The sequence below is a fragment of the Phymastichus coffea genome, unplaced genomic scaffold, assembly GCF_024137745.1.
Source record: "Phymastichus coffea isolate CEN01 unplaced genomic scaffold, Cenicafe_Pcof_1.1 PCOF00087, whole genome shotgun sequence".
Lineage (NCBI taxonomy): Eukaryota > Metazoa > Arthropoda > Insecta > Hymenoptera > Eulophidae > Phymastichus > Phymastichus coffea.
Genome location: NW_026706898.1, coordinates 743,495 through 757,220, shown reverse-complemented (window position 1 = coordinate 757,220; position 13,726 = coordinate 743,495). Strand labels below are relative to the sequence as shown.

General features: G+C 39.7%; 2 protein-coding genes across 2 annotated transcripts; one reads left to right on the top strand and one right to left on the bottom strand.

The window, feature by feature from the left end:
* Nucleotides 1–100: 100 nt before the first annotated feature.
* On the bottom strand, nucleotides 101–4,505 carry LOC131669154 (allergen Tha p 1-like). The gene is made up of 3 exons (XM_058943847.1): nucleotides 4,222–4,505; nucleotides 2,622–2,709; nucleotides 101–488 (listed from the first exon to the last, which is right to left on the bottom strand). Exons 1-3 carry the CDS (start codon nucleotides 4,457–4,459, stop codon nucleotides 305–307), a joined length of 510 nt encoding a protein of 169 aa, XP_058799830.1. The 5' UTR covers nucleotides 4,460–4,505; the 3' UTR covers nucleotides 101–304.
* Nucleotides 4,506–8,395: 3,890 nt separating this feature from the next.
* Nucleotides 8,396–9,625, top strand: LOC131669183 (uncharacterized). The gene has a single exon (XM_058943892.1). The coding sequence runs from the start codon at nucleotides 8,396–8,398 to the stop codon at nucleotides 9,623–9,625; it is 1,230 nt and encodes a 409-aa protein (XP_058799875.1).
* The last annotated feature ends 4,101 nt before the right edge of the window (nucleotides 9,626–13,726 follow it).

Below are 13,726 nucleotides of genomic sequence, written 5' to 3'. Positions count from 1 at the left end.
TATTTATGAATACGAATTTTGAAGCTCAGAGGAATTCATGATGAAAATTAGTAGTATTGTAAAAAATATTAAATAAAAGTATTTTTATTATAGTACATCAATGTTCGTAGCAATAAATAACATAAACTTATGAGTATTTTATATTGTAAAATTTCATATCACAATATCTCTTTAGTATTCAAAAAATTATATCATAAATAATAAATATAACATGAATATATAATTACAAGTATAACGTAAAAATTACCAGGTCTATTACAATAACTTAATCTTATTGAATTTAAGAATTATTCTTCGTGGCACATTAAGCGCGGCGACGGTGTCTCTTGAGAAGCCGCATAAGTTTCTGGTTATTTTCATCAATCGAATTTTCATCGATTATACTGTTATTCGTTTCATTTGGAGTAGAGTCTAAATATCTTTTTCGGTAAATCCCTTTTGGGTCAAACTTATTGGCAAGAATCTCAAATTTCACTGGTTCGAATTCTCTGTAATTAATAAGGCAGTATTTTTTTTAAATTTGAACAATTTTGTTCAAGTTCAATAATAAATAAAGCATAGTTTTATTATTACAATCTGCGGTGTACTTATATAATATTAACATGGATTAGTATAGCATCAGGTAATTCATGGTATACTCTATTTTATATCATGCGCCGTATAAATTTTATTAATTTCAAAGCACGATATGCCTGTACGTTCTATTGTGAATATTCGCCCATTAGGATAGCCTAAGATGAATCGATAGAATTTGAAAAAATTAAACATTTTTTAGATTTTAAATTTTCTGAGAACATTAGACTACGCAAGCTTCAAAAAATTGAGTACAAAAACAAAATCGAAATTAGTAGTCGCTTTATTTCTATAATATATCTAATTAAATTAGTATGTATACCTTCGTCAATTTTATTATGCATGTTTAAATAACGAAAATCTAAGTTTCTGATCATTTGTTGTGATAAATATTTTTATTCAATATCCAAATTTTCACCTTATCTATTAATGAAGTTTTTCTTATAAAGCTCAGTTTATCCAAGGCCACCCAAGATCACCGAAAATTGATAATCATGCATACCTAATGTACATAAGTATCATAACTATATAAAATTCTATTCTTGAAAAAAAAGTTAGTCGGAACCAGCAGCGCGATAGGTAATATTTTCCAACCGATTTATTTATTTCTCAAATCTGATGTAAATATAAAACGAAACTAACGTAATCTGAAAGACCAAATTCAAATTCAAACAATGTCGATAAATTTAACTTAGGTGCCAATACAAAGTTACCGCATCAATCGACTTGGTAATATTAATAACTAACGCGGAGTCATAGTTTACGCGCGAGTTCGCGTCACATTCACACTACTCTTCCCGATTTGTATGCGGAACACGAAAGTAGTTCACCTCTCTAAGCACATACAAATGCGTAGTCGATTGGTGTTCACGGCAGGTGTGCAGACTGTTATTTCCTGTTCTTAGTTCTTCACTGTCGTTTATCTTTGTTTTGTAAATTTTATTGGACGTGTACTTGAATATGACAAAAAATATTATCGAGACCTCAAAGTGACTACTACGTTCTTTTACATAAATGCTTATATGAGAATGTTATTTCGGCAAATTATTCTTTGACAGTAGCAATATCTATATAAGAATATAGTAATTCAGAAATATAGTAAATTAATTTTTTTTTAATATCTGAAAAATAATTGTTATTTGTATTCTATTAATCGGATAATGGTGTTTCGTACTTTGCAAATCATAATTTGTAATTTATAATGAACTTTCACATTTATTAAAAATCGTTGTAAGACTCTTGGAATGGAATCAAAAGTCGAATTTTAGAAAGCTTATGAAATTCACGAAAAGAAGAGAATAAAAGTAATTTAAACGCTTGAGTCACATGAAATGTACGTATAGATATATAGTTTAACTGAAGCTGAAACTATTGGAAAACTAAACGATTGATGACACATAATAATCGCAGTTAAGCATCCTAAAATCTTTTCTGGAATGATTGCATTAAAGAGCATCTTCTTACTTATTATTATTATTATATTATTATTATTATTATTAATATGCTTATGTGTAACGCTGCAGAGGTACACTAGTCGTGGTTTCTTACAGTTTTATATTAGTAAATAAGATGAAAAAGTCAAGTTATTAAATTTTTAATTTGAATGAAATTACTAAGCAATTAATTCAACATTCAAAAGTAAAAAAATGACTTTCAAAAATAACTTTTTTTCAATTATTGAATTATCCTTTAATTTTTTGAAACAGTTTAGAAAAATGTTTTTCCAGTTTAGAAAGTCGTTTTTTATTAGAATCGAATAAAAGTTAGAGTAGTGGCTTTTTGTATTCGTTTTGAATCAGTTGATGCATCTTAAATGATATGAATGTAAACATCTTATAATCAAGTTGGTAATCGATCATACAATATTGCTAATAAATGTGTGTTGTTGTAATTGAAAATCCCGCATGCTTCGATAAAAAGCCTCGACAATTGTACGTGTACGTGCGGGCGCGCGCGCGTGTGTGTATAAGCGTGTGTTAATTGAGCTGTACTACGACGAACAGCTGAGAATACGATGCTCGCAAGTTCACAAAAACGAGAAGACTCACCTGAGATGGTGAATAATTTTGATAGCAGCGTCGAGCTGGCTTTTCGAGCACTTGGCGCAACCGTTTTCCAGCGCTTCGGGAAGGGCTCCTGCAACAAAGCAGAGCGCATTACGTGATCGTAAAGCGTAGCAGAAGAGAACAGTCGCCGCCCGGAGTAATTGCATAATTGCCGCGGAGTGCGACCTTGCGCGCGAGCGCGGCGGGGTTTCCGTTGCGTCGCGCCGCGCCGGCCCTTGAACCGCGCGCGCGAGATTGCGCAGCTGCCGTTTCTTTGGATCGCCGCGAATAGCGCGTCGCGGAAACGCGCAATCGACGCCCGTGAAGCAAGGTGTAATCTCGTTGATTGCTCGTCGTAGGACGAGCGCCTGACTCGCCCATGTTCCGCACGTCGTGCCAATTTCCTTTTTGTTCTTTCTATCTTTCTGGCAAAGGACTCGTTTGGATACAGAACTCTCGAGACGTAAGACCGCCGGCTAGGACAGAGAAGCAAGAACGCGTCCTGTTTTCGACAATGCAGAGACCCCTCGGCATAGCGCAGCCCGAAAATACCTCCTCTATCATCCATTGTGCGCGCAGCCTCTCGTCTCGGATAATGGGATTTGATAAGGCCGACTACTTTGTCCGGCTTATACTTGGAAATATGTTAATAAGGAGGCGATCATTAATTCAACCATTCCAAAGAGGATTTTGGTTCGCCTACACTTCAACTCTCATGATTGTCATTTTAATCGTATTATACTTTTTTCGTTCTCGATTCAACTTTAATAACACATTTTTATGTATATATTCAACACTATTCACGCGTCCAACATTGATTTTATTCTCTTATTGTGACTGACAACGCCTCGAAAGTTTATCTTTGAAGTGCAAAACGTATCGAGTGTTACTTTTTTTTTATGTAAAATGCGACGTCGTAAATTCGATAGGCCTCCTGGAATTTCACGACAAACACGAAAATTTGCGTAGTGCACGATATCGAGAAAGTAGCGAAAGTAGAATTCGAAATTGGATTCATTAGAATTATGCGACCTACATTGCGGAAGTAGCCGGAAGAGACATCGTTCGAAAATCGGTAGAAAGAAAGTGCGTTCCGTCAACACACTCGGCTTAACGAACGTAAAATACGAGGCGAGAAAACGAGCCGTGAACATGACAACCAATACACGACCGCGTTGGCGATGTGGGTCAGGCTGCAGAATGCGTATCGGTAGAAACAACCGTGAGGAACGGTTAAGCGCCGACGAGCACGTGCGAAAGTCCCGCCTGGAAATTGAAATTGATTCGCCACAAGGCACGCCGCAGTGGACGTCTATCGTCGAAGTATCAAACGGTTACCATAATCGTTAGCGGCGCAGCATTGCCAGAGAAGCGCGCGCGGAATGCGAGATACAGCTCGATTCGGAAGTTTGCGCGGGTCACTTGGCATTCCACGGCGCGCCAGCGTTATCGCTTCCAGATCTGCGCTCGCGAGCAAACGCGGTGGCGCATCTTCAAAACAACGCTCGCCTCCTCTTCCCGCGCAAAACGCGCACGAGATACGCGTAGCCGCACGAAGCACGGGCAGAGACACGCACAGAGATACAGTGAAAACGTCACTCACGTTTGAGCTCGCGAGCGTCCGGTGGGCAAGGTCCCTTGTCGACGAGACAATTGAAGTAGTGCCTCATGAGTCGTTTGCTCTTGAACACTTCGTTGAGGTCGACTTTGTCCCATTGGGTCATATAGGTGCCGGGCTTGGGCCGGGGGTAGCCACTGACGGTCGCAGTGTCGTTGTTCGGCTTGTCGAGGCAGCCACCAAGCAGCCAGCAAAGTGCCAGCCAACACATCCGCTTGTCCATCGCGTAGTGAGCCAGCGCGAGCGCGCCAGTCAGCCGGTCGCGAATGAGTCGTGGGGGCGGCGCTTTCGAATTATTACGGCTTTTTTCCCGGCGCAACCTGCCGGAGAGAAAGAAGAGGTGGTGCTTGCTGTTATATCCCGTGTCTTTTTTTTTTTTTTTTTTCTTTCAAAGTGCATTTCTCTCGTATACTTTCTGCGAACAAAGACGAGCCGAGCCTCTAGTGAAGCTCCTCGCTTCTTCGCTGAATTATCAATGCAAATTTTCTCCGTTCAGGGTACTCTTCGTAAGGGTGTGGACTTTTCTTTTTCATAAAAGCAAAGGCATTTGTTCTTTAAAAATATTTGATTGAATTTACCATGTTTCGCGATTATTTCGAGGTCGAAGTTGTTTTTCTCATCTCTTTCTTTTATTTTTTTTTCAGAAACTGTGATTTCTCACGTAGATAAATGCAATCTCTTATGAGAAATCTGTTGAGACATGGATTCAAGTGATATTTAAATTAAAGTTTTAACCGATAAAAATGATATAAATCGGCAAACATAGAAGAAGTAGGGTATTGTGTTGTGGCTGCATTGGTCGTACACATTGGCCCATACGTTTGCTCGGCACGTGTTGGAGATATACGTATATGGTGACTGCGAGGTGTGCTTTTTGACGAGCTCGAACGAATCCGCCCGGGCACGTAAAGAATGTACTGGTGACTTTGTGGCGAGAAAATACTGGGTTATGCATGATTTTCCGCCTGGACCATTTGATTTCTCCCCGTTGTTTCGAGGAAACGACGTCGTTTGTTGATTTTTTTACGAGAATTCGAAATTCTCGTTAACATCATCCAGATAATAAACGGTCTGCCGGTATACAAGTCGCAGTTGCGAGTGCCATATGTTCTTCGTGACGTGTTAATTTACAATGTGCCTCTGAGAAGCATCGCAAATGTGCGACAAACTTGGCTCGTTATTTAAATGTGTGTTTGGAATTTTTAATTCGAATGTCAGTGCTGAGTGCTATTCCTTCAACTGCATCTGAAGATTTTTTTGAAAATAGAGTTTTCGCAATTGCGCGATGATCCGGCTACAATTCTTTTCGAATCGCCACGAACGAGTAACTCATTGTCCGAACTATTTAGAGAGTGAATTACTGTAGATTGAGCTAAGACCTTGGTCTTTAGCAAGGGCAATTATCTTTAAAACTCGCGAGACAACCAATTGATATCATCGTTTCACACGATTTTTACTGCTTTACACGTTGACTTGCACAGTGATCTATTTCGATACAACTCGTTGCCGGGAACTTATCTGATCTTCCAAGGCTTTGCTAGTAATTTGTTCTGCGATGAAACTGATATCTTCTCAATCTTGACATTGAAATTAAGCATAACGGTTGTCGAACCTGAAAAACAGTGTTTTAAATAAAGGTCAACGGTGAAGAGAAAAACATTCACATTCTCTCCAGGTTATCGAGAACCCCAGAAAAATGCATTTCTCTGTAATCGCCAGACAACAATCGTGCGTCCTTTCGCATAGTTCCATTAAAACCCGTTCGCCAGGGAACCGCTAAATGAGCAAGAAACTCGTCGCCGGTTGTGGCCAAGAACCTGACCTGATTTCAAGAGGTATACACACGCGAGACCCGAACACGTGACCTAGGAGAGGCCTCGTTCAATTTCTCTCAATAGAGTTTCGCTTATTTAAATGCGCACGAGCGACACGGACGCCCATGCGGTAGTGAATTGACGTTCGTTCTGTTTATTTACGCTCTCGCGTGACACCAACGAACTGCTCATAAATCATTTTGCGGCTTGCTCGTGAAGAGCTCGTGTTAATTGTGGTTTGTAACTATAAGCATCGAGAGTTGTACACGATGAAAATGGAATGTTAGTCACTTGGATTATTGATAGGCTTCTAAGACTTTTGTTATTGTTACGTTGTGCTTAAAAATAAATTGTACATTAATACTAATATTTATAATAATGATAGCTAGTATGATACTTTTCGACAAAATACTGTTGAGTTTAAAGAGTTGAAAAATTATCTATAAGTTTTTATAATAAGCTCAACAATATGTTTTCAAATATAACACTAACGTATTGTATTCAATAATATTCACTTCCATGCTTGAATCAAATTGAAATTGTTATAAGTGAAATAAAATATTTTAAAATATATTAAAAGCATAAAACAATTATATGTTTTGAAGGGCTTACCTTACGTAGATATTCGTTGATTTGGCGAATTATTAAATTTTAAATCTAATAATATAACAGATTTTTAGATATTTAACTATATAAGCAAAATTCAGCGCATCATAGTTAGTTTTTCTTTTTTCTTTTTTAAATAGGTAGAACCGTCAGCTGCGTCCGACAATTTTATTTTTTTCAATTTTTAACATATTAGTGTATGATTTCAAACTTTTTGTAGGATATCTTTATATCAATAGATATATTATTTTTAATGTTTTTAAATTGTTTTCGAAATTTATCTGTGACATTTCAACAGTTTTTTTTACATTTATGTATTAAATTTTGTTTAGTCGAAACCGACTAAATTTCAATTCATTTTCAAACGTATCGTTATTCCTTAATAACACTATCATGCCAATCAGCACTATGAGCTAGCGCGCCACGTCATTTCAAACAAACTCTTATCTAATCTTGATCTCTCCTATGACTCTATCTCTCTCTCTCTCTCTCTCTCTCTCTCTCTCTCTCTTTCTCGCTCTCTGCTTTCTCTGCTTTTCTCACAAGAGGTCGCGTGTCGAAGAAGAAAAAAGGTTTAGTTCAGATTCAGCATTGAACATTTTCGGACGTATTAATCGCTCGCGAGAGAATTAAAAATTTCAAACAGTAGTCATTCAATAGTATCGCATAAAGAATTTCTGTTCGCGAGTCCTCCGTGTGCGCGGTCGCGACACGCATCCTTTCATCTTACAATTTAATCCTTTTTTTCAATTCTATTTCTCTATCATCATTCCCCCCATTCCAATTATTTCTATTTTCGATTTCCGACGTGACGTGCACTCATAATATTCAATGCATTCAACCGCTGCTTCGCAGTCCATTCAACAAAATCAATTGATAAACCGCTGCTTCGCAGCTTATACGAATAAACAATAAATTCATCAACCGCTGCTTCGCAGCCTACTCAAATAAACGGACAACCAACAATTTACACACACACGCATACACACAACAACATCGCACATCATTCTCTGTAACCTTCATTTAATTTCCGTTCGAGGGAGTTTTGCCTGGCAACAGGCTTTCTTCCTTGGAGCCAAAATTATACATCATTTGGCTCCTAAGTGTTCTTTTAATTTGACACCTTTTCCATACCACAATTTCCTATCAAGTCCAAAATACGAATGAGATATTAATTTCAAAAAAAGGGGGAGGAAGTAAAGAGTTTTTTTTCTTCGCGTTGAAGTAAAGGAACAACGGCTAGAGCTTTACGTTTTAAGCATACAGAAATTGGTGCCTCCTGTGAGGTACGAAGATCAGCATAATACGACTGAGTGGATCGACCAAACTACAAAGATAAGTAACAATATATTAACTCTATAAGTGTAAAAAAAAAATTATATCAAATTTTATCGCGTAAAGAAAAGGCGCGAATTTTTTATTTCGATTTACTTCGTAGTTTCCTTTGTTTCTGTAGTTCGAGAAATTTCAGATTTGTTAGTGTTAGGACTAGAGAAAGCATTGATAAGCATTGGTAGCTCGAGTAGACATATTCGACTCGGCATTTCACAAAACACGTGTTTTCTTTGTCGTCGGTATTGAAACACGTGGTCATAAATACACATAAGGGCGGCAAGTTTTTTTTTTTTTTTTTTTTTTTTTTTCTCTTTGTTAATAGTCGTTTTTATTTTCTCGTGCGCATTACAGCTACTAATCAATCCAGTTCTCTGTAGAATTTTGCAAGTGAATTTGCATTAAACATGGCTTCACATATCAAGGTTTACAATCAAAAACGAAATGCTTTGAATCGGCAAATCAAGGCTCTTTCTGACGCGATAGAGCAGGGTACCGTAGATCGTACAAACGCTGTCCTCCGTTTGCAGAGAGTGACCGATCTTTTTCATGCGCATGAAGAATTACACGACGTGATAGAAATGGAAGATCCCACAAACAAAGCACTAGAACGTATGACAGTTTTATCAAACGATTATTACGCGCTCGCGTCTCGAGTTGCATCGATACCCAATCCTAACGGGTCAGTACCCGACGCTTCAACGGGACGAGATATACCTACGGCATCTTCCACTTTTTTAGAAAAACAGCGTCAACTAAAGTTGCCAGTGGCTGATATTCCGAAATTCGATGGAAACTGTGATCAATGGATCACTTTCAAAAATTCATTCGAATCGATGGTAGCTACGCGCACGGATATTGACGATTTAGTTAAGTTTTTATACTTACGTGATGCATTACAAAAGGAAGCTGCGAGCAAGATAGCTATTTTTAGCGCTACGGCTGAGAATTATAAAAAGGCGTGGAAGTCGCTCATAGACGCTTATGATCGCAAGCGTATTCTTATCGCTAGGCATGTAGATGCTCTTCTTGATACACCGACCATAGGCATCGCAACCGCAACTAGTTTGTCGCGGCTCGTGGACGACACACGTCAGCGTTTATCCGTTTTGAAATCCATAAATTTCGAACCGGATGAAAAAATCGTAGTTCGAATCTTAGAGCGCGCCCTACCGATAGATATACGTGCAAAATGGGAGGAATCTCTTCAGCTCGACGAGTTTCCGACTCTGGACGAATTCTTCAAGTTTATCGATTTAACTATTTATCGTCTTTCAACAATGGAAACCGAAACTACGCGTATTAAAAGGGAAATAGAACAGAAGCGCGCAGGAGAATCAGACACGGGCAATACAAAAAGGCTCAAGAAGGACAGTGCGCGCCTTTTGATGACTGCTGCCACAACGAAGCCCTGTTTACGATGTGGAGATTCACATTATTTATACCGTTGCCCTGAATACAACAAGGATAGCATCGGTGATCGATGGGCATTTATAGAAGAGAAAAAACTTTGTCGCAACTGCCTGCGTAAACATGAAGGCACATGTAATTCAGGCAAATGCAAAAAATGCAATCAAACCCATCACACATCTCTGCACCGTAACGAGCAGCCTACGCCTACCATTCCGCAGGCATGACTAGACGTCAATATATTTCAAACACTTTCGCGGTCACCGAGATCTCAGCTTATGATGAGCGCATTGATTCATTGTAAAAACGCAAAGGGGAATGCCATTGAAGCACGGGTGTTATTAGATACCTGTGCAACCGCACATTTTGTCACTGATAAGTTTGCTCACAACTTGGGCCTTTCTATGAAATCTTGCAATGTCTTTGTAGGCGCGATTAATTCGTTAAGTACAATCGCAAAAAACAGCATGGACATTCAAATCCATTCGCGTTACAACGATTTTTCAAAGTCATTAAATTTTCTCGTAATCCCAAAAATCGCAGATTTCATACCGGACGAACCGTTTGCTCGAGAAGGGCTGAATATTCCAGCTAACATCAAACTCGCAGACCCTAAATTTCATATACCACGCGGCGTAGATATGTTGATAGGCTCGGGCGCTACGTTATCCCTTTTTTCCGTGGGACAAATCAATCTGTCGCGCGGAGGGAATGATTTGATTTTACAGAAAACATTGTTAGGATGGGTCATCGCGGGAGGTGCGATTAACGACGAGCTCAGGTCTACGGCTTCTTGTAATGTGATAGGATTGAGCCATCAGTTGCAAAGGTTTTGGGAGATTGAGGAAGTCGGAATTCACGCGGCCAAAATCAATGTCGAAACAAAATGCGAGAAATATTTTCAAGATACTACTACTCGCGAAGTAAATGGTAGGTATGTCGTTTGCCTACCCTTTAAGGAAAGCCGAACCGAATTAGGTAACTCGCGCTCTATCGCGTTGCGTCGTTTTTTCGCACTGCAACGTAGATTTCGGAGCGATGAGACATTCAAAGTTGAGTATAGCAAGGTGTTGAATGAATATATTGAATTAGGACACATGTCGTTGGTGCAGAACGAAACTTCCGATGGCTACTATATGCCTCATCACGCTGTGATAAAACCGACGAGTAACACTACGAAGGTGCGAGTCGTTTTCGATGCATCGGCGAAAACAGATCGAGGAGTTTCTTTGAATAACCTACTACTCATCGGACAACCTATCCAAGATAGGTTGTTTATAATTCTCACCCGTTTCAGAACACACACTTTTGTGTTGACAGCCGATATCGAGAAAATGTACCGACAGGTGCTCGTAAAACCGGAAGATAGAAAATTTCAACGAATTTTTTGGTACCATCAACGACAGATTGCAGTCTACGAATTAAACACAGTAACGTTTGGGGTAGCCTCTGCACCTTATTTAGCTATCCGCTCCATTCATCAACTTGCGAACGACGAAGAGACCAAGTTTCCACGCGCCTCACAAATCTTGAAACGAGATTTATACGTCGACGACTTGCTTACGGGGGCCAATTCTTTGGACGAGATTCGCCAAATACGTGACGAAATTATAGAGTTATTACGCCGCGGAGGATTCAACATTAGACAGTGGGCTTCTAATCATCAACACGCGCTTGATTCTCTCGATGAAAAATTTTTCAAATTCGATGCATCAGAAGGAGAAACGATTTCAAAAACGCTTGGGGTCATTTGGAATGCAAAGACCGATGAATTTGTGTACACAGTTAAAGACATCGACACGTCAAACCGAATCACAAAACGTGTCATTCTTTCCGAGATCGCAAAGATTTTTGATCCGCCTGGGTTCTTAGGACCGATAATTTTGTACGCGAAAGGGATAATGCAGGATTGCTGGAAGGTGAAATGCGAATGGGACGAATCAGTTCCGCAGGAACTACATTCGCGTTGGTTAGAATTCGCTTCGCAGTTAGGATTGATTCGCGATTTTATTATTCAACGTAGACTCTTGATAGACGACCCGGTACAGATCGATCTTCATGGTTTCTGTGACGCGAGTCAGCGAGGATTCGGCGCATGTATATATGTACGGTCGGTGAACAGAAACGGATGCGTAACAGTCAGACTTGCGTGTGCCAAGTCGCGTGTAGCTCCTCTTAAGATTAAAACTATTCCCCAACTTGAACTTTGTGGCGCGTTGATATTGGCCGAGCTGTTGCATGAAGTGCAACCGGCTTTTAATTTCTCAGCAGACAAAATTATTCTTTGGTCAGATTCGACTATTGTGCTTCACTGGTTGCAGAAACCGCCAAATATTCTCAAGGTTTTTGAAGGTAACAGAGTCAAGAAAATCCAGTCGCTCAGCGCGGGGAGTGAATGGCGACATGTTCGAACCAACGATAACCCAGCCGACGCTCTTTCTCGTGGGCAATTGCCAGTCGATTTTCTTGGCAATAGATCGTGGTTAGAGGGCCCTATATGGCTGACGAACTCTGAGGCTATGTGGCCCGTCGATAAGATGGAACTATTGAAATCTTTGCCAGGGCTGAGAGCCGTTGTAAGTCTTGTTAGCGGTACGAGAAACGACATATTCAGTCGATTTTCCTCATATACGACGTTGTTGAAGGTCATCGCATTTTGTTTGCGTTTCAGACCAACTAATAAATACAAATGCCGAGCTATCGGAGTACAAGAAAAACGCGAAACTGAGCGCATCGTTCTAAAAATCATTCAAGGAGAGCAATTCTCAAGTGAAATTTCTCTTCTTTCTCAAGCTAAGCCTGCAAAAACTCAGCGAATTGCAGCATTCGACCCTTTTCTCGACGAACACGGACTCTTACGCGTGGGAGGCCGTTTAAAAAACGCAACTATTGCTTTCGATCAAAAACACCCCCTCTTATTACCTTCTCGTCACCATGTGACCGACTTAATAATTCGAGAAACACATCTGCGAAATTTTCATGCAGGTTGCCTTTCAACATTGTCAGCTATACGACAACGCTTTTGGATATTCGATGCTAGGAATCAAGTTCGTAAAATCATACGTGATTGTGTGGAATGCGTACGACATCGACCTACTATGTTACACAGCAAGATGAGCGATTTACCTTCGAGTCGGGTTAACGAAAGTGCGGCATTTTCTCACGTAGGAATAGATTTCTTTGGGCCGATTTTCATTAAGGAAAAAAAGTTTCGGAACCGGAATAAGGTCAAGGCGTACGGATGCGTGTTCGTGTGCATGTCTTCAAAGGCCGCACATGTCGAAATCGTAAGTGACCTAACCACCGAGGGATTTTTAGGAGCCTTCAAACGTTTTATATCGCGACGCGGTATTCCTTCACACGTCTTTTCAGACAACGGTACAAATTTTGTCGGAGCTAATAGTCAGCTAATCGAGATGTATGCGCTTTTGAATTCAGAGTCATTCCGCTCCGATATCGATACTTTCGCAGTAAATAAAAATATCAATTGGCACTTCAATCCACCGCTTTCACCGCATTTCGGAGGCTTGTGGGAAGCATGTGTCAAATCATTTAAACACCATTTTAAACGTGTTGTAGGAGATCAATTGTTAACGTTTGAACAAATGAACACTTTCGCAATAGAAATTGAGGCGATTTTAAACTCTCGCCCACTGTATTCTATCTCTACCGATCCCAATGATTTAACAGCTATCACTCCGGCCCATTTGTTGATAGGAAGACCATTGAATTTTTTACCGGATGATGACTTATTATCTATTCCAGGCAATCGTCTATCTACATGGCGTTTCATTACTCGAGCACGCCAAGACTTTTGGAAGAGATGGCACCTTGAATATCTAAACGAGTTACAGAAACGCCAACGTTGGCTTAATTCAAATCACAAGATCGAAATCAATTCGATTGTTCTTCTCATCGACAAAAATCAACCTTGTAGACATTGGCGTTTGGGTGTCGTTACCGAAGTCCATCCAGGCAGCGATGGAATTGTGAGAGTGGTCACTGTAAAAACGACTCACGGTGTTTACAAACGGAACGTCACGCAGCTGTGCAGATTACCTGTTGCTACAAACAATTGCGATTAATTGATTATATTGCTTGTATAATATTTATATGTAAAACACGATTCACATGACTTTGGACTGACCAAATACTGAACATTGCTCACCGATTCGCAACGCGGGGAGCATGTTTAGTCGAAACCGACTAAATTTCAATTCATTTTCAAACGTATCGTTATTCCTTAATAACACTATCATGCCAATCAGCACTATGAGCTAGCGCGCCACGTCATTTCAAACAAACTCTTATCTAATCTTGATCTCTCC

Coding starts and splice junctions, on each gene's coding strand:
- LOC131669183 (XM_058943892.1), top strand. CDS start 8,396: ATGGCTTCACATATCAAGGTTTACAATCAAAAACGAAATGCTTTGAAT.
- LOC131669154 (XM_058943847.1), bottom strand. CDS start 4,459: ATGGACAAGCGGATGTGTTGGCTGGCACTTTGCTGGCTGCTTGGTGGC. Junction 2,710..4,221: donor GGACGCTCGCGAGCTCAAAC/GTGAGTGACGTT, acceptor GCTTTGTTGCAG/GAGCCCTTCCCGAAGCGCTG. Junction 489..2,621: donor AAAATTATTCACCATCTCAG/GTGAGTCTTCTC, acceptor TATTAATTACAG/AGAATTCGAACCAGTGAAAT.